The following is a 22,635-nucleotide window of genomic DNA, read 5'->3' as shown; positions in this document are numbered from 1 at the left end:
CCAAAACAAAATCACAGTGTTTTTGATTGCAAATCATGAGTACCTTTTTTGTTCTAATATTTACCTAATTACTAAAGTATGATAAGGATTTTCCTACTTCTCCTGTGTACTGCAGTTCATTTTTCATACTTCCTGTCCATACTTCTTTTTCCCATTCATACCCCTTGATATAGAAAGGGCAAACAGACAAAGAATGTGACTAACAGAGTTTAGTGTACCCACAGGTTTGTTCAGAACCTGAGAGATTCTCAACAGCAGTTACAACTTTTACAAGAACACAATATTCAGGTGTTTACCAGTTCAATGTCCTTTTGGATGGTTCTCCTGTCTCTTGTGTCATTGATCGAAATATCATCTACTCCTGACAGAATTCTTGTTACAGCAATTTTACGGTTTCCTCTCAACTTTGCACGGAAAATATCTCCTTCTGTCCAAAGTTCTGCCTGTTTGCTATCATAATATGAAAAAAAAAAAAAGGCCCAAAACACAACAAATTAACAGCAAAGATTAAGTGTACAACAAAAGAAGAAAAAAAAGACATCTAGACCTATTTTTAAAATAATTTATAGTCGATCTACTTACTCCATCAGGAAGTGTTGTTGTGGTCCAATCACTGAACCAGGTCTATTTATTCTAATCCAGGCAATAGTTTCAGCAGCTGTCATCCGATAATGCTTCATAATATAACAGGCAATAAGTGTACCAGTTCGTCCAAGACCAGCTGTGTAAGATAAAAGAATGGCTTCTTTTATATACCCATCTTCATCTGGAATCTGCTGTAGCTACAAACATTGTTACTTGGACAAATAGTTGCTTGCTTAGTTTATTAAACAAACCTCTTATTGATCAAACTTGGCAAGCACAATTTACCTTTTGATTTTTTTTTTTCCACATACAAGGTTACTAACACATTGTTCATGTTTTTTGAGTAGACAATCTTCCAAAGGCAGTGACTTTACAAATATCTGTTATTCACTTATCTATATATGAATATGTATATACGTATGAGAATGTTTTTATGCATGCAATAAACCAGCTGGCTTTGTTCCAAATTCTCAAAGCACCTTCTTGCAAATTGATCATACATTGCACTGAAACCAGTTGCCCTTCCAGCCCCTCCTCTAACCGATCTTTTACTTTTGTTCCCAAGGAAAAGACAAATTTTGCAAAAAGCAAATCTGAGTACTAGCCAACACAGGCAAAAAGTACTTCAGAATGAGGAACCTTATTTTCAATGGCCCTCAAAACAGTTCTGTTTACCTTGGGTAACATGAAAAGGAAAGGAGGACAGCTCCAGCTATGTGGGTCCTCTCCTCTATCACTTGCTGTAAATGTCAAACCACACATCACCTCCTCATTTAACAATCAACTGATCAACATCAGTATAAAATCTTTAGTATGGCCCAACAGCCAAGACAATCACACAGCACTTTCCTTGCCCAGTTTCAACAACAGGCTACAGTATTCTACTTTTTCTCAAGAGTAAGAGCAAGTTGAGGAACATAAGGTAGTCTAGACACCATTAGTATGATAAATGTCAAAGAACATCTTAATCTGAATGAAAAAAAAGCATTTGTATCACTGATACTCAATATTCAGGCATAATCAATTAAGTGTTACGCCCAAATTTATCACCTTAGTGGAGAGTAAGAATATGCACTGGCTTCCTAACAGTCAAGATGCTGTTTTTACCAATGCTTCCACTTCACAGTATAATCCTGTTAAAAATGCAGCAAATGGATAGCAGATCCACGAATAAAAACTCACTCTTTGCAGGTCCCAGGCAAATGGGTTAAGAAAAGGACTTTCTCCTTCAATCACAGCATTAGCAGGTATGCTAGTGATGCGAAGTTTGTGGAGAACAAATGTCTGATAGACTCTTAAAGATGGTGTGGGAAGGGAAACACAGTCCCTCTAGAACCACAGAAAACTATATTTATACTAGCTGCACTGGGCATGCTCTAAGTATCTTTTTCTTGGCAGTCTAACTCTGGAGGAACAGATATTCAGAGCATGCCCAGTGTAGCTAGTATAAAGGGTTTCTGAGGGATAAAGATGTCTGTGGTTCTGGAAGAACATTCATACTTCATGAAGAATCTCCTCAAAAAGCTGCACTGGCATTTTTAGAAGTCTATCACTTGGTATACTTAACCATGTGTTTTCATAAACACCTGTTAACCTTGCCAAGACTTCAAATTCCTGCTCAAAAGCATCCTTTGGGAGTGGTAACACTGTCTAGCAGAAAGAGCTGTTAATATTGGCAAGATCACTTTTCCCAGCCTCATTCTTGAAAACAGCTGGGAAGATTTTTCTGGAACTTGAAAAAAACCACAAGATGAAGAACAGAACAGAAGTACATCAAGAACCTGTATGGAAAAGCTGCAGTCTGGCAGAGATATTAATAACTAGATATAATGGTATCAAAGCACAAAATACCTCAGGAACTCTAACTATAAGCATCACTTGTAATATAAATTGTGTTTATACTATACCTTTGCAATGAACAGCTATAACACCTTCAGCATTTTCACAAATATTTAGAAATGTTTTAACTATAGTATCACCAGGTGTGCTTCCATCAGCAAAGAAGAGGTCAAAATGCTCAAATCCGGCATCTGTAAATCGTTTGGCATCGTACAGTTTTTTGTTGAGGCGTATTATAGTGGTGACCTTATGTTTCCTGAAGTATGGGAAATAAGCCTCTGGGGCATGGTGGGGATAGCCTATTTGAAAAAATAAGATAAAAAAAAAAAGAATAGAGTAAGGCTCAAAATGCAGAAATAAACAAAGAGGCAAAAACAAGAGATGAAAACACTTTCAAAATAGAATTCATGTTCAACATAAAGAAATAGACTAACTGAAAATGGAATTTTAACATAATCACCTAGGTCAGATACAATTAAACCAAGCATTAAAATTTTACTGCCAGTGTTCTTATAAAAGAAAAAGAGCCAAGGAAAAAACACACTGTTTGAGGAACAATTTTTAAAGCTTGTTCTTACTGATAACAATCAACTAAGAAAGCAGTGGGCTTGTGTCCCCCACCTCCTTCTTTAAGCATACCATTTTCAATTTTACTTCTTGAATGAGGTCCACTGAAGGCAATGAATTTGTTTGGTATTATCCAGTTAAAATCTCCATTTTCTGCTCTCTGTCAAGAGAAAATGCTTGGTTTATCATTATCCCTGTATTTTCAGGCTTTTCCTTATTGTTTCAAAATACATGCTAGATAGAAGTGATGTACATTTGAAGTTATGTTAATCTCCTGTTTTCTGTTCCATTGGGAGGATGCCAGATGCTCTCAACCTCACTTTTCTTGCCTGTGTTCTCTTCCTAAATTAGAGTTTTAGAACAACACAACTGATGCCCTTCAGATGAAGGACAACTTTGAATTTTTAATAGGTTTCTAGATTATGAACTTGGCCTTATCTCTGTTCACTATTTAAATCATGATTTTTTTCGATTCTAAGAACACAATTTTTTCTTTTGAGATAACTGGCAGCTTTGCATTTCGGAGACTCCATACAGCCAAGAATTGCAGTCCTTCATTGTCACATTAATTTCGCATGCCCCAAAGTGAATTTTATGGGCCTGGAGTTTCCCAGTCGTTTCATTCTTTACCTCAAAGAGTGCTATTATACCTTTGCCATGTGTTCACAGATACGTAGTTCAATTGCTCTCCAGAATTCAGTTAGACTTGGACTTATATGCCCTTGAATTTCTCATCAAGATTGTTCAAGCATATACATGACCTCTAAAAGGTGGCCAAATTCCCACTTCCCAGTCATCTTCCATGGCTTTAACAATAATGGAAAAAAGCATTTATTTCCATTTTTGTTTCTGCCTTCCCCCCCATGTTTGAGGCTGACTATGCTTAAATTTGAATTTTAATATTCTCTGTCTGACCACACATCTTTATCTAACAATCTAAGTTTAATTAGACAAAACAGAAATGGAACCTAATACTAGAAAAAAAGTAACACGTATTATAAACAATCATCTTATCACTAATAACAGCAAACAAATCAGAAGTTTGATACTGAACACTTACTTCATAATGCTCATATTCATTTACATCAAATGTATTGAAATCCAGGAAACCATACTGAAAAGCCTAAAATTCAAAATACAGCTTTTAATAAAGACAGCACCTTTTCAATAAAGACCATTTATCACTCTTCTAGGTTACTGAAATTCTGTTAATACCTGTTCTACTCTTTCAGAGAGATTTCTTCATATATTTAACAAAAATACAGACCAACTCAGTCTTGGTTTAAAACAGGTTTGTAAATTTTAATATAAGTGAAGTTAGACAAGCAAATCCACTCTTTTCTTCTTTCATCAAATCACTACAAAATTCCAGACTACAGAAGCATTCAGTCTTTTTATTACTGCTAGGTGTACAATATTAAAAAGAGAAAAATAACTGGCAAAAATTATCTATTGAAATTATGAGTACAATCTAAAGTCTGAATTCAAGGATTGCAAATATTTTTGTGCATGAATGCTATTTGATCTCAATACGATGATAGTATCTTCACTGATTCCAAATTGTTTGCAGATACACAGTCCTAAGCACACACTAGTGTGGTCTCTGATGTACTGTAATTATCCACAATTCTATTTAATACTGTATAAAAAATGTAAATATCTGGGTAACTGGCAGTTGACCCACTTGTTAAATCAGGAAGCACAAACAAAGTATCTCCAGGTATTTAAAATACTACATTCTAATCTCTTTCACTGCATAATTTTCAGCAAATTTCCTTGCTGTTCAGTGGTACTAAGAATAATAGCAATTCACCACTCCTGGCATACAAGCAGCCAACGTCAAAACATCCCAAAAAAGCTGAAAATCACAAACCTGCAAGAAGCTGTCTTAATGAGTAAAACCATCAGTATTTGGCAGATACTCATATACAAAACAGTAGCAAGGTGGAGAGCTGCAGAATTCCTCATTGCACTACTCACACAGACTAAAAAGAATGCATATAAATTCCCCTGTCCTTCAATGCCACGTTACTTCACCACTGTATTGCTATAAAACACTAGATTATGATAATTAGTAGTCTAAAAAAAACACACCTGCCTCCTGTTCTATTTGTATTACTAAAGCAAAAGCTGAAGTCATTACCACATGCTTCAAATGCCTAAAAACTATCACTAACCAATTTAAAAGCACTTTCAAAGGATATATTCAGCCTAAAATGTAACATCGGGGGGGCATATAATAAACTTATCACACAACCCTGAGGAATTAGAGGTGTGACTTACTGCCCTGAAAGATGCCTTTTTTAAAATCTTCACTAGCTGATCATATAAGGTATCAGTTGGCTTCTATGAATGCGGTACATAGAAGTTTTGTTAGAATGCATAATAAATTGGAAAATCTGCTACTGCATAACTCTAATTGGATCCTAGGTTCCTAAATCTTCTTTTTCTGCTGGGCAATATTTAGCTGAAGTTTTGCAATACAAAAAATATTGTTTTACTGACCTTGTTTATTGCATAAAAACAGTCCAGCAATGTCAGATGAAAGCTGCAAGTACCAAAGGAAGCATCCCTATAAAATATGATGACCAAAACGGTAAAATTATCCCATTTTAATAAAAGTGAAAGCAACTAAAGATAGTTCTCTCAAACACCTTTAAAAAATTGCTTCAATTACTACTATAATGAAATAATTATGTCAAGTGATTACTTCTGTTTTCCCTACCTTGCATCTTACAATAATATCAAAACATAAAATAAGTTATGTTAACAGATAATACAAGAGTAAGATTATTCCAGTTATAGTTTCGGTGAACCTGACGTATTCAATTTCTGATATGGACACTGAACTGGCATTTTTCAGTGTTCATGTCAACACAGAACAGACAACACAAACTCCTTGTGGCAAAAGCTAATGCCTAAATTAGAATCATATTAACATGCACTCTTAGAATACTTTCATCTGAAGTACACTTTTAAGTAAGTCAAATTTTAATACACTGCAAATTTTTTCTTCAAACTCCATTTAAAAAAGATGCTGTGCATGTACATTCTATGTATATGTGAATGGCATCTTCTTACTAAAACTATCAAGATACACATTTGTGAAGATATATTAAAATACTTTCCTTAAGATGCATAAAATAGTTTATGCTTAAACATGAGGAGAAACTGGTTTTCATTAAATACAATTTTTTAAATTCTGTAGACCCAAGAATGGCATGTTCTTAGTATGTGACCACTATTAATTTCCATAAGCACTGCAGAATAAGCATTCTACAAGAATACTAAAGTAAAAAAAAAATTTAAAATGAATCTTCATCAAAGAATATTATGTCTTAGCAGAACACCTTCTTTTGAGACCATGCATCCCTCATCGGCAGAGAATCATTAGAGTTTTAAAAAAGTAAAAAATATAACATGTTCAAATTTCAGCTGAGAGGAGGAAGAACTTCTGGAGAACCTGGATGGCTGCCTCTGCAATTTGTTTGTATCCTTTTCCTCTGTAATGAATCAGTGTGAAAGGTGGGGGAAAAAAATCACCAGAAGAAGGAAATATCAGAACCCCACTCAGGTAAAAGAGAGGACAGGTAAAGGTGACATTGCAGTGGAAGTCTGTTAGGCCACCTGACCAGGAAGAACAAGTGGATCAGGCCCTCTACAGACAGATAGGACAAGCCTCACATCTACAGGTCCTGATCCTCATGGGGAACTTGAACCAGTCCAATACCTGTTGAAGAGACAACACAGCAGGACATAAGCAATCCAGGAGGTTCCTGCAATGAACTGGTGACAACTTCCTTCTCCAAGTGATACGGAAGCCAATAAAGTCAGTGCTCTGCTGGACCTCATACTCACAACAAGGAGGTGCTCAATGGGGATGTGAGAGTCAAAGGCAGCCTCAGATAACAGTGACTATGAGATGATGAAGCTCAGAATCCTCAGGGCAGAGAGGAGGTTGAAAATCAAGCTGACAACCCTGTGGACTTCAGGAGAGCAGACTTTGGCCTCTTCAAACATCTACTTGGAAGACTCTCATGGGATAAGGCCTTGGAGGGAAGAGGGGCCCAAGAAAGCTGGTTAATATTCAAGGATCACCCACTTCAAGCTCAAGAGCAGTTCATCTCAATGAATATGAAGCAGGCAAAAATGCCAGGAGGCCTGCGTGAATGAACAAAGAGCTCCTGGCTAAACTCAAACACAAAAATGTAGCATACAGAGGGTGAAAGCAAGGACAGGTAACCTGGGAGGAATACAGAGACAGAGACATTGTCTGAGTATCCAGAGATGAGGGAAGGTTAGGAAAGTTCCAAGGTCAGGAAAGTTAAAGCCCTAATGGAATTTAATCTGGCCAGGTATGTCAAAGAAAACATGAAGGGCTTCTTTAAGTACACAGGCGACAGAAGGAAGACTAGGGAAGGTGTGGATTGCTCAGTGAGACAGGAGATCACGTTACACAGGACATGGAAAAGGCTGAGCTACTGAATGCCTTCTTTGCCTCAGTCTTTACTAGGAAGATCAGCTTTCAGGAATCCCAGGTCCCAGAAACCAGGGGGAAAGGCTGCAGTGAGGAAGATGTACTCCTGGTGTAAAAGGACCAGGTCACGGAATACTTCTGCAAACAGGACATACCTAGGTCCATGGGCCCTGATGGGGTGCACCCATAAACACTGAGGGAGCTGTTTGATGTCATTGCAATGACACTCTCAATAATCTTTGATTGATCATGGTAACTGGGAGAAATGCCTGAAGACTGGAGGAAAGTATCACCCTCAACTTCAAGAAGGGCAAGAAGGAATCCCCACAGAACTACAGGTCAGTCAGCATCATCTCAACCCCCAGAGAAGTGATAGAGCAGCTAATCTTGAAAACGTCAAAATAATCATAAGAAGTAGTCAGCATGGATGCACCAAGGCAAAATCATGCTTGACCAATATGATGAACTTCTACAATGAAATGACTGGCCTGGTAGATGAGGAGAGAACAGTGGATGTTGTCTACCTGAACTTCAGTAAGGCCTTCAACATTGTCTCTGTAAGATCCTCATAAACAAGCTAGTAATGTGTGGGCTGGTGGAGCAGACAGATGAATTGAAAACCGACTGAATGGCTGGGCTCAAAGAGTGGTGGTCAGTGGCACAGAGTCTGGTTGGAGGCCAGGAACTAGCAGAGTACTCCAGGGGTCAATACTGTGTTCGACCCTGTTCAGCATCTTCATTAATGGGATGAAGGTGTAGAGAGTTCCCTCAGCAAGTTTGCTGATGATACAGAACTGGGAGAAACGGCTGGTATGCCAGAGGGTTGTGCTGCCATCCAGAAGAACCTTGACAGGCTGGAGATATGGGCTCACAGAAGCCTCACGAAATTCAAGGAGGAGTATATAAAGTCCTGCACTTGCAGAGGAACAACCTCAGTCACCAGTACAGGCCAGGGGCTGCCCAGCTGGAAAACAGCTTTGCAGAAAAGAACCTGGAGGTCGTGGTGAACACCAAGGTGAACATGAGTCAGCAATGTGCCCTGTGACAAAGAAGGCTAATGGTAGGCTGGATGTATGAGAAAAGTATTGCCAGCAGGTCAAGGGTGGTGACTCTTCACCTCTCGTCAGCACTAGTGAGGTCACACCTGCAGTACTGTGCCCAGTTCTGGGCTCCTCAGTGCAAAAGAGGTATGGACAAAAATGAGAGGTATGTGCCAAAAAGCCACAAAGACGATTAAGGTACTGGAGCATCTCACATAGAAGGAAAAGCTGAGGTAGCTGGAACTGTTCAGCCTGGAGAAGGCTCAGGGAGGACCTTATCTATGTATATAAATACCTGAAGGGAAGGTGCAAAGAAGACAGGGCCGGGCTCTTTTCAGTGGTGCTCAGTGACAAGACCAGAGACAGTGGGCATAAACTGAAACATAGGACGTTCCTTCTGAACATCAGGAAACAGTTTTTCACTCTGAATGTCGTGGTTTAAACCATCTGGCAGTGAAACACCATGCAGCCACTTGCTCACCCTCCCTCACCCCCAGGGAATGGGGGAAAGAGTTGGAGGTGTAAGGGTAAGGAGACTTGTAGGTTGAGATAAAAACAATTTAATAATCCAAATAAAATTAAAATAATAATGATAATAATAATAGTAATAACAGAAAATACAAATGAGTAATGCACAATGTGATTGCTCACCACCTGCTGATCAATGTACAGCCTGTTCCCAGCTAGTGATCCCAGAGAAGAAAGAATCCTGAAACCACCGTCCTGGAAGCCAGAGCGAGCTTCCCAGTCAACACTTATCTATATACTCAGCATAGGCTGCTAACACCCCTTATCAGTAGTCTACACTTAAAGCTCGGGCAGTGAATGTGTTAACGTGTTAAAACTTCAGAAAAAAACTCCAACCCCACATTAGTACTGATAAATGCTACATTCTTCTTCAAAATATCAAGGTACAGAAAATTCTAACAATTTGTTATTTACCTGAAAGGAAGATACGAAATGCTTCCAGCCAATATAAGCCTGTACACATCTTCTGGAGATTCTCTCAGGTATATTATCTATTTTTGTGGAAAAAGACAGAAAAGAAAATAAAAATATGACTTTAAGATTTATATTAATACCTTCAAGTCACTTGTTTACTACAGAAGGCTTAATTAATTATTACAGAGTTCAAAAGTGCTGGGAAACAGTGGCACGAAGAACAATGGTATGCAAGTGTGCAACAATAAAACTAAAATAAACAATATAAAATACTAGTCAGCCAAAAGGAAGATATATTTTTAAACAAAATTTATAAATTTGTGCAGTTGTTCAACTATAGGCTACAGTGAAAAAGATTCCATCTGTCTGGGTCCTTCCATGTTTCTACTGCAACTCTGCTGGACCAGTTTATAGATTTTTTCTTTTTAATTAAGCTTTTCAGACATAATCCAGAACACAAAAACCCACAGAGATATCAGCAAAGCTATGAATCATCTGGTCTACAAAACAATGTAGTGTACACTCATCAGAAAGGATTAAAACAGTATGCTTTAATTTTCCTACAGCGGTGCATCTGCATTATTCAAAATCCTGTACTTCCTCTTTTCCACTGGTGAGGCAGTATCCAGTAACTAAATCCAGATGCCGTTAAAGGGGAAAAAAAAAAAAAAAAAAAAAAGCAAACTGTAGCTTCAGAAGCAAAATCCTAAGAACGGAATGAAGTAACATACTTGAAGCACTGTGTCAAACTTTCTACTGTCAAAACCACACACAAAAGAATTCACAAAGGACCAGCTCATGACAAATATCCATATGGTCTTCCATCATGACATGCCTGAATCTCTCTTGGATAGTCTCTAACACTAAGGTCTTCTTAAAGAATACGTTAAAATTCCTCTTCTATGCAAATAATTTCTTCCAATACATCAAACACCATCTACAGCATGGCCAAGAGATAACAACTGTTAATAACAAGCTGTCATTAACAGGTCAGTATTCAATAATTTCAAGTTAATACTTCTTTAAAACTGCATTAACTAAGCTTTAACACGCTACAGAAAGCTATTTTTTTCATTAATGTTTTGTAAAATTATTTACATAACTTATATTAATGACCTCACACACATATTCTTGTGAGGTGAGAATGAGAGATGGAACAGATGTTAGAGAATACCCAACAAAACAGTTTGAAACATATCCTAAACAGCTAAAACATACATGGCAACAGATGATGCCTTTTAATTTTTCCTCTGATTCTATTACTGTGTTAAGTATTTTCTAAGCATTCTTCCTGTACAATTAGCAAAACCAAATAAAAAATTACTGAAGTAGTTAAGTAATGAAAATTGTATGTTTTGTGTGTGTGTGCGCGCTTCTGCTGGGGAGGGATAAGTGACTTTTGCATTTATATTTGAAGTATACAACAGGAATAGAAGAGAGACTTAAAAAGTCGCCAAAATACCATAGAATAGCTGCTCCTCAGATGCCAGAGTTCACTTGCTATTCTGCTGATATATTCATTGCCTAAATTGGATATAAAGGTTACATTCCAAGAAATTTCAAGTTGGGTGCTTTGATACAGTCACACTTTGTGTTGTGCAGCACAGTGAACACATACTGCTAGCAACCACAGAAATCTATCACCACTTGTTATCAGAAAAAGAGCCCTGCCCCAGAAAAACTTACAAACCAGAGAGATGAAATGGCATTAGCAAACAGCAGAGACAGAGTTTGTAGCCAGAAATGAGTCACCTGGAAAGAACTTGGGATATGGTGCTGTAAGCCTGGGTAATACACAGAGAGTACTACTTGTACAACAGACAAATAGAAATGCAGCTAATACTTGCTAATACTGTAAAGTGCATGTAGCTCAGAAAGGCCAAGGATTTCTCCTGTATCTCTGCTGAGCTTTTACCTGCTTAAAGAAAACAAGCTTTAATGCAGAAGCATTTGTTTGCAAATACAAGAGCTACTAACATTAACTGTTGTATTAAAATAGGATACACCCGAGGGTGCTGAAGGAGCTGGCTGGGGTGCTCGCCAAGCTGCTTTCCATCATTTACCAGCAGTCCTGGCTGACCAGGGAAGTCCTGACAGACTGGAAATTGGCCAATGTGACGCCCATCTATAAGAAGGGTCGGAAGGATGATCCGGGAAATGACAGGCCTGTCAGCTTGACTCTGTTGCCCGGGAAGCTGATGGAGCAGCTCATCCTGAGTAACATCACACAACACATGTGGGACAACCAGATGCTCAGGCCCAGTAGCATGGGTTTATGAAAGGCAGGTCCTGCCTGACAAACCTACAACAGGACGACCTGCTTATGAGGGAAAGGCTGGGGATATTGTCTACCTTGACTTTAGCAAGGCTTTTGACACCGTTTCCCACAGCATTCTCCTGGAGAAACTGGCTGCTCGAGGCTTGGATGGGCACACACTTTGCTGGGTAAAAAACTGTCTGGATGGCCGGGCCCAGAGAGTTGTGGTGAACGGAGTTAAATCCAGTTGGCGGCCGGTCACGAGTGGTGTCCCCCAGGGCTCACTGTTGGGGCCACTCCTGTTTTATTGATGATCTAGACGAGGGGATAGAGTGCACCCTCAGTCAGTTTGCAGATGACCCCAAGCTGGGTGGGAGTGTTGATGTGCTCGAGGGTAGGGAGGCTCTGCAGAGAGAACCTGGACAGGCTGGAGCCATGGGCTGAGGCCAACTGGAGGAGCTTCCATAAGGCCAAATGCCGGGGGCTGCCCTTGGGCCACAACAACCCCCAGCAGCGCTACAGGCTTGGGGAGGAGTGGCTGGAGAGCTGCCAGTCAGAGAGGGACCTGGGGGTGCTGATTGACAGCCGGCTGAACAGGAGCCAGCAGTGTGCCCAGGGGGCCAAGAAGGCCAATGGCATCCTGGCTTGTGTCAGCAATAGCGTGGCCAGCAGGGACAGGGAAGGGATCTGACCCCTGTACTCGGCACTGGGGAGGCCGCCCCTCGATTCCTGTGTTCAGTTTTGGGCCCCTCACTACAAAAAGGACATTGAATGACTCGAGCGTGTCCAGAGAAGGGCAACGAAGCTGGTGCAGGGTCTGGAGCACAGGTCTTACGGGGAGCGGCTGAGGGAACTGGGGGTGTTTAGTCTGGAGAAGAGGAGGCTGAGGGGAGACCTCATCACCCTCTACAGCTCCCTGACAGGAGGTTGCAGAGAGCTGGGGGTGAGTCTCTTTAAGCAAGTAACAAGCGATAGGACAAGAGGGAATGGCCTCAAGTTGCACCAGGGAAGGTTTAGACTGGATATTAGGAAGCATTTCTTTCCAGAAGGGGTTGTTAGGTGTTGGAATGGCCTGCCCAGGGAGGTGGTGGAGTCCCCATCCCTGGAGGGGTTTAACAGTTGGGTCGACATAGCACTGATATGCTGTAGGTGGGAACTGTCAGTGTGAGGTTAATGGTTGGACTGGATGATCTTCCAGGTCCTTTCCAACCTAGTTGATTCTTTGTGTGTGATTCTGTGTGTGTGAAAATAACTCTAAATGTTACAGTATACTGAAACATATTAGTTCTTAAGCACAGATACAACTTCTGAAATTACATTACCAGTGAAGTTGGCAGAAGCACCATTTTAACATACAGGCACTTGTATATGGACTTTCCTTAACGTAGTTATATGAACACTTCCTACATACAAGGACAATTTAAAAAGCCAACCTGATTTTGACATGAAATTCCTATGTCTGCCATCGTTTAGTACGTACAAAAAGCACACTGCAGGAAGATAGCATTTTTCAATGTGGACAAGCTACTAAGAAAAAATACACAGTACTTCCTGTACAACTGAAGCAATATAAAAAGTATATTCAAGGAAGAAAGGAAGCTCTTTGAGTTGGACTTCTCAGAATTTTCTGAGAGACCCTGCTACACTTCAGCTGCGTCACTGCCACACATTCATGTATGACATATGAACAGTTGCAGAGACAGCAGCTGATGTAATAGTCAAATGGTGTTCTCAGTGAAAAGTGGCTTACAAAAATATTAGGTTAGTCTGAGGATATCTGGACAGGTGCAATGGTGTGGACCGCTTCAAAATAGAATAATGGCATTCAGTTTCTACACAGAATGGGAAAGGCCATAAACAGATACTTCACAAATAAAGTATTCTGGCAGTAATACAAAACAAGAAGCTGTGACTTGTGTGTGCACACCAGATCAGTTTCTGTCACAGCTTAACACCACAGGAGAGCACTCAGATGGAAATCTTGGATGCAAGCAAGGCAGGGTGGATGTTGAACATGAATGAGCCTGGATTCAGGCTGTGGATGAACTGAGTTTCAGATATGGAAACAGGTACGACTTAAGGAGTGAGGGAAGGAGAAGCAAAGGCTGAGGAAGCAACAGATCTAAAGGCAGTAGAGGCCACATCTGCATCAGGAAGCAGTGTGCACTGGCAGAAATGCCTATGTAGACTGACAGCCAGCACTGGAGATCTGACATCTGCACTATGCGCTTCCAACAGCTTTTCACCTTAACAGCTAGTCCTAGTCTGGTCCTGTGGACTGAACACCCACTACCTGTTGGGATTGATCCTAGACTGCTCCATGAAGTGAATCAAAATGCAGTGAGCAGGGTTAAGGAAAGATTAACTTCAAAAAGATACTCCTCACACAAACTGAAACTGTAACAAAGTTTTTAATATATATATATATTTTTAATATATATAAATTATATATAACTGTACATAAAACAGTTTCTGACCAGGAGGAGGCTACTAAAGCCTTAAAAATGAACAATTTCACTGGAAGGATGTGGGTGAACAAAAGACTAAAGAAAGGCAGTAAAAAAGAGAGAGAAAGTAAAAGTGATCAGAGAGACCTGTAGTAGACAGAAGTGTTGAAAGACAGAAGGACTTTCTAAGGCAGTAAGCAGAACTGAAGTTTCAAAAGAGAATGGAAATGCTGCTTGCATGAATAGCAAACCAAAGATGTATTTGTAAATTCATAGGGTGTGTACTGGGAGGAGGAGGGGAACTTGGAAGATAACCCCCAGAAATCAAAACATACAACAACTGAAACCCATTTGTCCAGATGCCAGTTATGTTCCATTTCTGCTGTGCTTTCTAAGCTGACAGAAACTTTCACAAATAAAGTTGTTTTCTTGTTAATGCCAATAAAGCAACCACCAAGAAGTACTATTAAACAGATGAAAAATATTAAAATAAATTTCAAACAATGATATTAACTGTTACTTAGCAGAAGCTGGCATTTTCTGGGATAGTTTTTATCCATTCTTATATAAACAAATGGAGAAAAGTCTATTAGAATTTTACACTGATTTCCCAAGGGGCTCCCTTCCTGCAGGTCAGGGCAAATATTAAAAACAAAGAAAGAAAGCAGCTTTTTAAAAAACTTGGGAGAATTTAGCAGACCTGAAATTCACAAGTACAGTTGTATTGGTTTTAGAATCTTCCTACAGTCATACACAAGTGTAGATGGGTGTACACACGCACACACAAATACAATGGAGAAACTCATAAAATTCTTTACAAATCTTTTAGTTAAGTACCTTCCAGAAAAATTGTTACTGTAAAGAACCAAGATCTTTCAATCCAAAATAACATTTTACCACACTGTGTAATTACTTTTGTACCAACAATTTAGAAATTTCCTTTCTGTATGCATACAAAAAAATATTCTACTGAACTTTAAAATACAGACAGAAATTTGCGATTACCAGTTGAACCATTAACATTGCTCTAATCATCCTTTTCATTTAGGACATCTGTTTCTAATTAAGGGACTGCAGGCAGCTCTGTGAATGGTCAAGAACCATCCAAGCGTTGAGTACTGGGAAAGGTGCACTCAAGCACTGCTCTTGCCAACATTGCTGTGTAGTCAAACAGCTGCTGTAACGTTCACTGAATGAAATAGAAAGACTTGGTGACTCAGTCTTTATTTATGAGCATATAAAATCAACCATAGAATGACAGTTCTTTTAGCAAGCCATGTTATTGATTTATATAAATGTTTTCAAACCAGCCCTATTTTTTAAGCAAAGGTTTCCTAGACTAGCGTTACAATCATGAAAACAGTATTCACAATAGGGTGAAAAGTATTCCTGGTAGAAAACGAAAGGAGTCTCTTGAAAAAAGGCATCTTAATCTTCAATACATGGGATTGCCAAGTGAAACAGTAATGCTGCATGCAAGATAAAACATGTTGGATAATAATCACCTATGACATAACTTGCTGCTTTTTCAGTAAAATTAAATAAGATATTTAAATAAGCTGTACTGTTAGAAACTGTACCAGCTCAAGTCTGTAAATAGCACTTTAAATTCATGTCTACAATGTGCTTAGTGTAGTCATGTTTATCCACCCGTTCACCCTTAATTGCAAAATCTACTTAAGATCGCTACCTAAATCACACATTTTACCAACCATACTGACTTAAAAGCAACAAAATAATTGATTCATTTTAAACTGCTTACAAGCAAATTTCATGTGATACAATTCCAAAAATGTCACTCACCAAAACAGCCTGAACTGCTGCAAACTGCAAATAATCACAACCCACCCGTTCTGAACAAATACAAATAACTACTGTGTGTGATCAGACTCAAACACAAGCTCATATGCATGTGTAATTTTACTATACCTTAAAAATATTAAATATTTTTTATTAAAACCTCCATTGGATAGCATAGTCAGTTAACACATTAATTTTTCTAGCAATATCCCTTAGGAAAAAGAAAAGTTAAATACAGATTAAAATAGAAATATATAACAAAATTAAAATAGAAATATATTAGAACAAAAAGCTTCCTGTATGGATTCGCGGTGTACTGAAGAAGTGCACGTGGCCAACAGTCCCTTCATTAGCAGAAACAGTCATTAAGTGGACAAAAGTGGCAGAGGGGGAATAACTGATGAACTCTTTGTTCATCATGAACAAAAGCAAGAAACCTCCAGTTACCTTTTCAACAGGAGAAGGGAAGTATAGAAAACCCTATTAGCTGGGAACTGACTGGGCTGGGCACATCAGTACTTCAGGACAGCTGGGAAAGCAAGCTAGTACTATAGTGAGGGACCCACAAAGAGCAACCCTTCCTCTGCTATGGAGACAAGTGGTCTGGTAAGAACATCATGAGGAAGAACCTAGTACAAACCTCAGGGAGAAGCTGCTGTCATGAAGAGTAATCACAATTTTCCAAACACAACTCAGAGAAGGTAGATTTTTAGAGGACACAAGCACAAATCAAGCCTCTTGTCCAGCTCATCTCTGCGACTCACTTGTCAAGCACAAACACCTCTTACCAAAATGTAGCTGAAGGTAAACTCGGTTTACCCACCTGTAATTTGAGCACTGTTGCAGTTACCCATTTACTGCCCCTCTGTCTGGACCACTAAACGAACAGGTTTGCCTGCTTTCCCACGGCTTGGTCAGAGATAGTTTGCAAATGAGATGTTAAGAACAAAGCGGTTCAACATCACACAAACAGGTGCTGATAGTGCAATCTTCAGCTTCTGCCCAGCATTAGGTCCACAGCTAGAAAGGACACTAACAAATTGAAAAGGCAAAAAAACCAGTACTGCAGATCAGAACGGATGAAGGAAACGCTGCTTACCCTGAATAAAGAAGATGAGAAAATAGACAAAGTACAGAGATGAGTCCTGGAGAAGGTGACCTGAATTACAGCAGTTCATGGGGCGGTACCCTCGGAGGGTCACCCTCCAAGTACATAATTAATGCCAGGCCTGAGAAAAAAAATACTGTTACTAAGTTAATGCACCCAAGGGGAAAGGGGGGAGCTTGGGAATTGGGTGGACAGGGCACAGAGGGTTCATATTCTTTCTTAGTATGGAAGGAGCAATGATGGAAGAAGCAGACTTTCCTCACCCACAGTCAAGATCCTGGCGAAAATCAAGAGAAGCCACTGTAGAGATCAACTCAGAAGATCACTGCTGCTTTGGTAGAGTGGTAAGGCCTGAACAGTGCAGATAGCTTCCGAGGAAAAGCAATTTTTCTTTAAAAGGTGAAGAAAACAGATGGGTTTTTCCCCCCCTCCCTTCTTTCCCCTCACCCCCTCTGCCCAAATAAAGTGTAAACATTCAACCCCAACACACCGAATTCTGGCTACTCTTTGTGTGGCAGAATGTGCCAAATTTATGCTAATCTACACAGAAAAATATTATTCCCATTATGCAGAATAACATCAGTAAAAATGAAACAAAATACAGAAACAAAGTAGATGGAAGATGAACAATAAAGAAGTTAAGATCTAAATTGTTAAGATTTACTCTAAAAAATCATATTTTATTCTAAAACTACATACATAGCAACCTATTTGAAAACTTTGTTCTTCACTTTTAAGGCCATGTTATACTAAAGAGGTCTGTAGCTTGAGTTAGGCTGTGATGTCACATGAAAGTACACCTGGAAGGAAGCAGCAGATGTGGGAGGGGGGAGAAAGAAGTGTGTAGCCTGGAGAGTTCAGAAACTGTCTCCACTGAAGAGGAAGGAAAGACAAGTTAGATGAAGGGGAGGGGCGGAAACATTAAAACAGACCAACTGTGAAGAAAATACTGGGAACAGACTTTGCCTGTAATGAGAACACAAACAGCTGCCCTTACACTTCACCACAGTTAATGAAGACTTTCATAACTGTCTTAGTAGTCAAGATTATCATATCCCCACATGATATATGTACACATATATATATTTAAACAAAAGATGGTGAACAATAAACCATGCTAATATATGCATTGAAGCAGAAGTTAAATCATATTCTGTTTAAGAATATAAATTTAAGGTCAACAAGTCCTTAAAATGATGGATGTGGAAGTTGCTAGCCTAAAATATTGAATGTTTATGGGGACATGCAAGTTCCAGAGAACTAATGATATACAATTCACTACAGTGTTACAGTTAAAATGTGACTGTGTTAAAAAAAAAGAACAAAATCAGAAAGCACATACACTTACGGTGCCTGTGCTATTCCTGAAAAGCTGGCAGCCTCTTATTCCTAACAAGAAACTTAAAGCACCTGTATATACAGAGAACCCTGCACCTAAATCTGTGCTTAAGTTATCAAAGGCCTTACAACATGCACAGACAAGCATTATTTTCATGACTAACTCTGCAAAGGCTACTTTCCCTTTCTACTTCCTTGGTCTTCCCATCTGAACTCCTCCAACCTGATGCACTGCCATGCAGTTCCACAATCTAAGGTAAACTATTGAAATGGGAACCCACCAGGAAGCTAAAAAAACAAAATCAAATGAGAAAACACATTCAACCCACAGAAAATAAAATACAGTGGCAACCTGCCACTTACACTGTAAAGGATCAAAAATTAAATGACGATACTCAGTTCAAGCAGCAAAGAGCAATACCAACAGGACATGATCTGATTACCTAAAATTACAGAAAAGCTTCTTAGTTTTGACCAATAGCTGGATGGATCCTTCTTCACCAAAAACCAAAGCACTCTGAACTGAAGTAGCAGGTGGATGCTTAAGCTTGCATATGTTCCAAATAAAGAAGACCTCAATATTATTTCAGTCAGAAAATATGCTTATAAACATATATTTATCATGCATTCTGAACTATCCTATACTATTGTTCGCATCATAGAGAACAATCCAATTCTCCCTGTAGAAAGCAGAAAAGTGGGACTTGTATGTTTGAACACTTCAGCAGTGAGTGCTGTAATTAAGCCTGCCTCTTCATGAAAGATCATCAAAGGGTGCCAGAGGGGGCACAGTCTTTGTTCTGTGATCTTCCTTCACTGGAATGCCTCTCACATTGATCTGGGAAGAAACTGTACCCTACTTTATAGAAAAAGCAGTACCAAAGCGTGTTGCTCTGGAAAGAAAATCAGCATCTAGCTAGAGCTACCTCACCATCTAGGACGTGCGATTATGCAAGACAGACATGCCCTCATTCAGCGAGGGGACTGACACTCACCTAGTGCTTCTGTTTGCCATCGGTCTTTAAGGGAAACCACTGAAATATTCAACTTGTCCCTAATAACGTAAGCATGAGTCTGTGAACTCTGAAAATTACCAGTGATTTTCAGTAGTCTCTTTCTGCCATATGTCAGCTATCTGCAACTAACCCTCCCACATGCATCGCCTCGTACGTCAGGATCTCATGCCATACTTCAGCTGGATCTGTGTTAACATCCTTTCCATACTCTGCAACTCCCACCTCCTTCACCGCGGTTCTCTGAAGAGAAAACTGCCTACTCCTCTGTCCAACAGCCTCCATTTTTAATTACTGTGCTTTGGACTGTCATAATCCAAACAAATTAATTTTAGAGGTTTACTCAAGCCTGTCCAAGCATTCCCCTTCAACTGCATGTTGTTATTGCAACATGGCAAGGCTACTAGATGATCAGAAGTAAGGTTTGTGTCAGGTTTTTGTATACTTTAGATAGTAAACCACAGTATTTTTGTATTAGATTGTTTTGCTATTAATTTTCTGTACCATGGATTCTGCTCAAAATGTCAGCTGCTATGCTGCACAGTTCTACTACACATATTCAGAACAAAAGTTTAGGGAAAAACAAAACTCGCTTCCCTCCAAATAATGGCTGATAACTGAAGCCAGTCCCCTCCTGCTTTCTGAGCCTCCATCACGGTTAAGTCACTAGGAAGTAGTTTTCCTAAAAGTTGCAGCTGTTTTGCCGACACAATGCCTTAACTGAAAACAAGTTTGGTAAGTCACATTGCCAGTTTCCATGTGGTTTAAGAATGCAAAGGTTTACAGCAACATTCCTAAATGACTGTGTTTCAAATACGGTGATATATTTTGATATCTAGTTCTTCATTTGTATTAAGTACTGTAGAAAACAGACAACAGAGAAAACCTAGGGAGCCAGGAATGCACCTTATGCATGATGTAGAGAGGCAGCAAGGAGCTAGCATCAGGGCAAGTACTGTATAGTGTTACAGCTAATAAACGGAATGACCTAAGGTTACATGAACTTTGACCCCTCAAATCTCCCACATCAAAAACCACATAGGTTCTCACTTCATTCTATTACTCAGTAAACAAGAGAGTTACAATGAAGCTGTGGTACAAGCCAAAGCAAAACATGAATATAGCACATCACATCTTCATTCTGAAACACTCAGCATTTTATTACTTGACTACACTTTTGTGTACCAAACACACTGCAGTTGTGGAGTAAAGCCAGTCATTTTCCCTTCTGCAGTCAGGAACCTGGCTAAGTACATTTCCAGCCACTTTGTATATTCCCAGGCTTTATACTGGCTCTAAGCCTACCACATGATCTCACTCCTTCTCCTAGGCTAACTGAAGAGATCACCTTACATTAGAAAAGCAGCAGCTGGTAAAGAACAAGTATATTTAAATGTGCATGAAATGGGAAATGATATACTGTACTTTGTGGAAGACACTATTTCTCTATTTTAGAAAAGAATAAAGAGAGTATATGTGGATAGGAGAAAGGAAAAACATCAAGATATTTGTAAATTAAAATATAAAGATTTTTTATTTCAGTGGTGCTCTTATTTCTTAGGAGCACAGATTGCAGTAGAGAGGAAATAAACCAAAACGAACACAACTTCATTCACCTGCGAGACTTTAAAAACTGTCTTAGTACGTGGTACCTTACTATAAAATACATTAGTAGGAAGATTATTCAAGAGAAAATAATCATTCTTATCTTGCTGTTTCAAAACTTGAATATGAAAAAGTGAACACATTAGCAAGCTGATGTAATGCAAAAATTTAAATACTTACTGCGTAGGAGCCTATGAGGAATGCAGCATTTGCTTGTTTTTTCTGATCAAAGCCAGTATAATGAATTATTTTCTTCCTTATCAATGAAAATGACTGTATCAAGAAATGAACAAGATTATGATTTTGTATTTTAGAGTTTTCATGCCTTCTTTTACAAAATTAGAGGAACGCAGGGGTCTGTTCACCAACTTTCTGTCACCTGTATTCAGAGGACCACGTACACTGTAGACGAGTCCCTCATAAGCTTTGGAAGACTCTCTTGCATCCCTGCCTAGATTGTTCCACTATTTTTCCCAGTATCCAGCTGCAATAACTTTTGATACAAATTACAGTAATCTTTCTTTTTCTCCTTAAATGCATTTAGTATTTCTGACTTCAAGCCCTATGTAGCAGATAGGCATTAATGGTAAGTAAACCCAAAGTGGCATTCTCAAAAACATCATGAGCATATTAAAGTTACAATGGTTTTGAAAAAAGAATTTATACTTCTTTTATTCTTACAGAAAACCTGACTAGAGAAATTAACTAGTAGTTGTTTCTAAGGATCAGAACTACTGGAAAAATATAGACTAAAAATACAGATTAATCTAATTAATATTAGACTTAAATATTTTGAAAATATTTCTAAACTTTATAATAAACATCTTAAAATTTCATCTCAGCTTGGCATATAAAATTTCATCTCTACTTGGCATTGCCACATATCTGTAGTGGCAGCAAAAAATATCCTCTAACTGGCCCTCAAAACAAATTCTGATGTGCATGAAACTGTATACTTTGATCAACTGCTAAGCCATCATAAAATGTCACTGTTTAAATAGTAATGTTACTTGCTCAAATGCTATTCAATGCACTCAAGACAAATAAACCCCAGATCACGAGCAGTACTATTTTCTCATCAACACTAACACGACTCTTCAGTATCAAACTCAAGATACTCAAAGGGATTATAATATAGACTTGTGTTGCTTCAGAGCATCCTGTAAACAAAAATCAGAGAATCTCATCTTCAGCAAACCTGTTCATAGTGCCACAGGGACAAAGCAAGTCTGAATTATGCAAACTAATATCAGTGACAGACATCAAGGCATGAAAAAAAAAAGAAAGTATCTGTTAAAACTATAGTGTTCTGCATACTTACCAGTTTTCACAGTTCAGTAGCAGTTTCAACATCTAAGCAGTTTTGAAGAGGTAAACTGTGATTCACATTAACGCTAATAAGTTTTTTTTATCTGCCTAATAAGTTTTATACTCCAACATCTGTTAGAGGTCGACTAACTTGAAGTCACTCATGTTAATTAATAGAGGAAATATCCGTTTTAAAGACACTATGCTCTATCAAGATCCTAATCCTGAAAACTGCTGAGCACCCCTCAGAGAAGATAATCTGCAGTAGGAGTACAGCAGTCTCTTTCAGGACAATGTCATAAACACTAT

General features: G+C 38.8%; 1 protein-coding gene across 7 annotated transcripts in view; it reads right to left on the bottom strand.

Moving 5' to 3' along the window:
- CDC14B (cell division cycle 14B) overlaps window positions 1–22,635 on the bottom strand; it is a 57,542-nt gene that overhangs the window by 25,412 nt on the left and 9,495 nt on the right. For all 7 annotated transcript variants that reach the window (XR_012635638.1, XM_074933063.1, XM_074933064.1 and 4 more), the window contains exons 4-11: window positions 21,199–21,291; window positions 9,451–9,527; window positions 5,497–5,563; window positions 4,052–4,114; window positions 3,064–3,151; window positions 2,493–2,723; window positions 583–721; window positions 297–450 (exon numbers count right to left, since the gene is read on the bottom strand). Coding sequence is in view for 6 of the 7 variants with exons in the window: in XM_074933063.1 (XP_074789164.1) it covers window positions 297–450; window positions 583–721; window positions 2,493–2,723; window positions 3,064–3,151; window positions 4,052–4,114; window positions 5,497–5,563; window positions 9,451–9,527; window positions 21,199–21,291 (912 nt within the window). In the remaining variant the exon portion in view is untranslated. The remainder of the gene's footprint in view (window positions 1–296; window positions 451–582; window positions 722–2,492; window positions 2,724–3,063; window positions 3,152–4,051; window positions 4,115–5,496; window positions 5,564–9,450; window positions 9,528–21,198; window positions 21,292–22,635) is intronic.

This window comes from Athene noctua, chromosome Z (genome assembly GCF_965140245.1).
Source record: "Athene noctua chromosome Z, bAthNoc1.hap1.1, whole genome shotgun sequence".
Classification (NCBI taxonomy): Eukaryota; Metazoa; Chordata; class Aves; order Strigiformes; family Strigidae; genus Athene; species Athene noctua.
The sequence above is the reverse complement of the archived record's forward strand: the minus strand, read 5'-3'. Positions and strand labels throughout refer to the sequence as shown.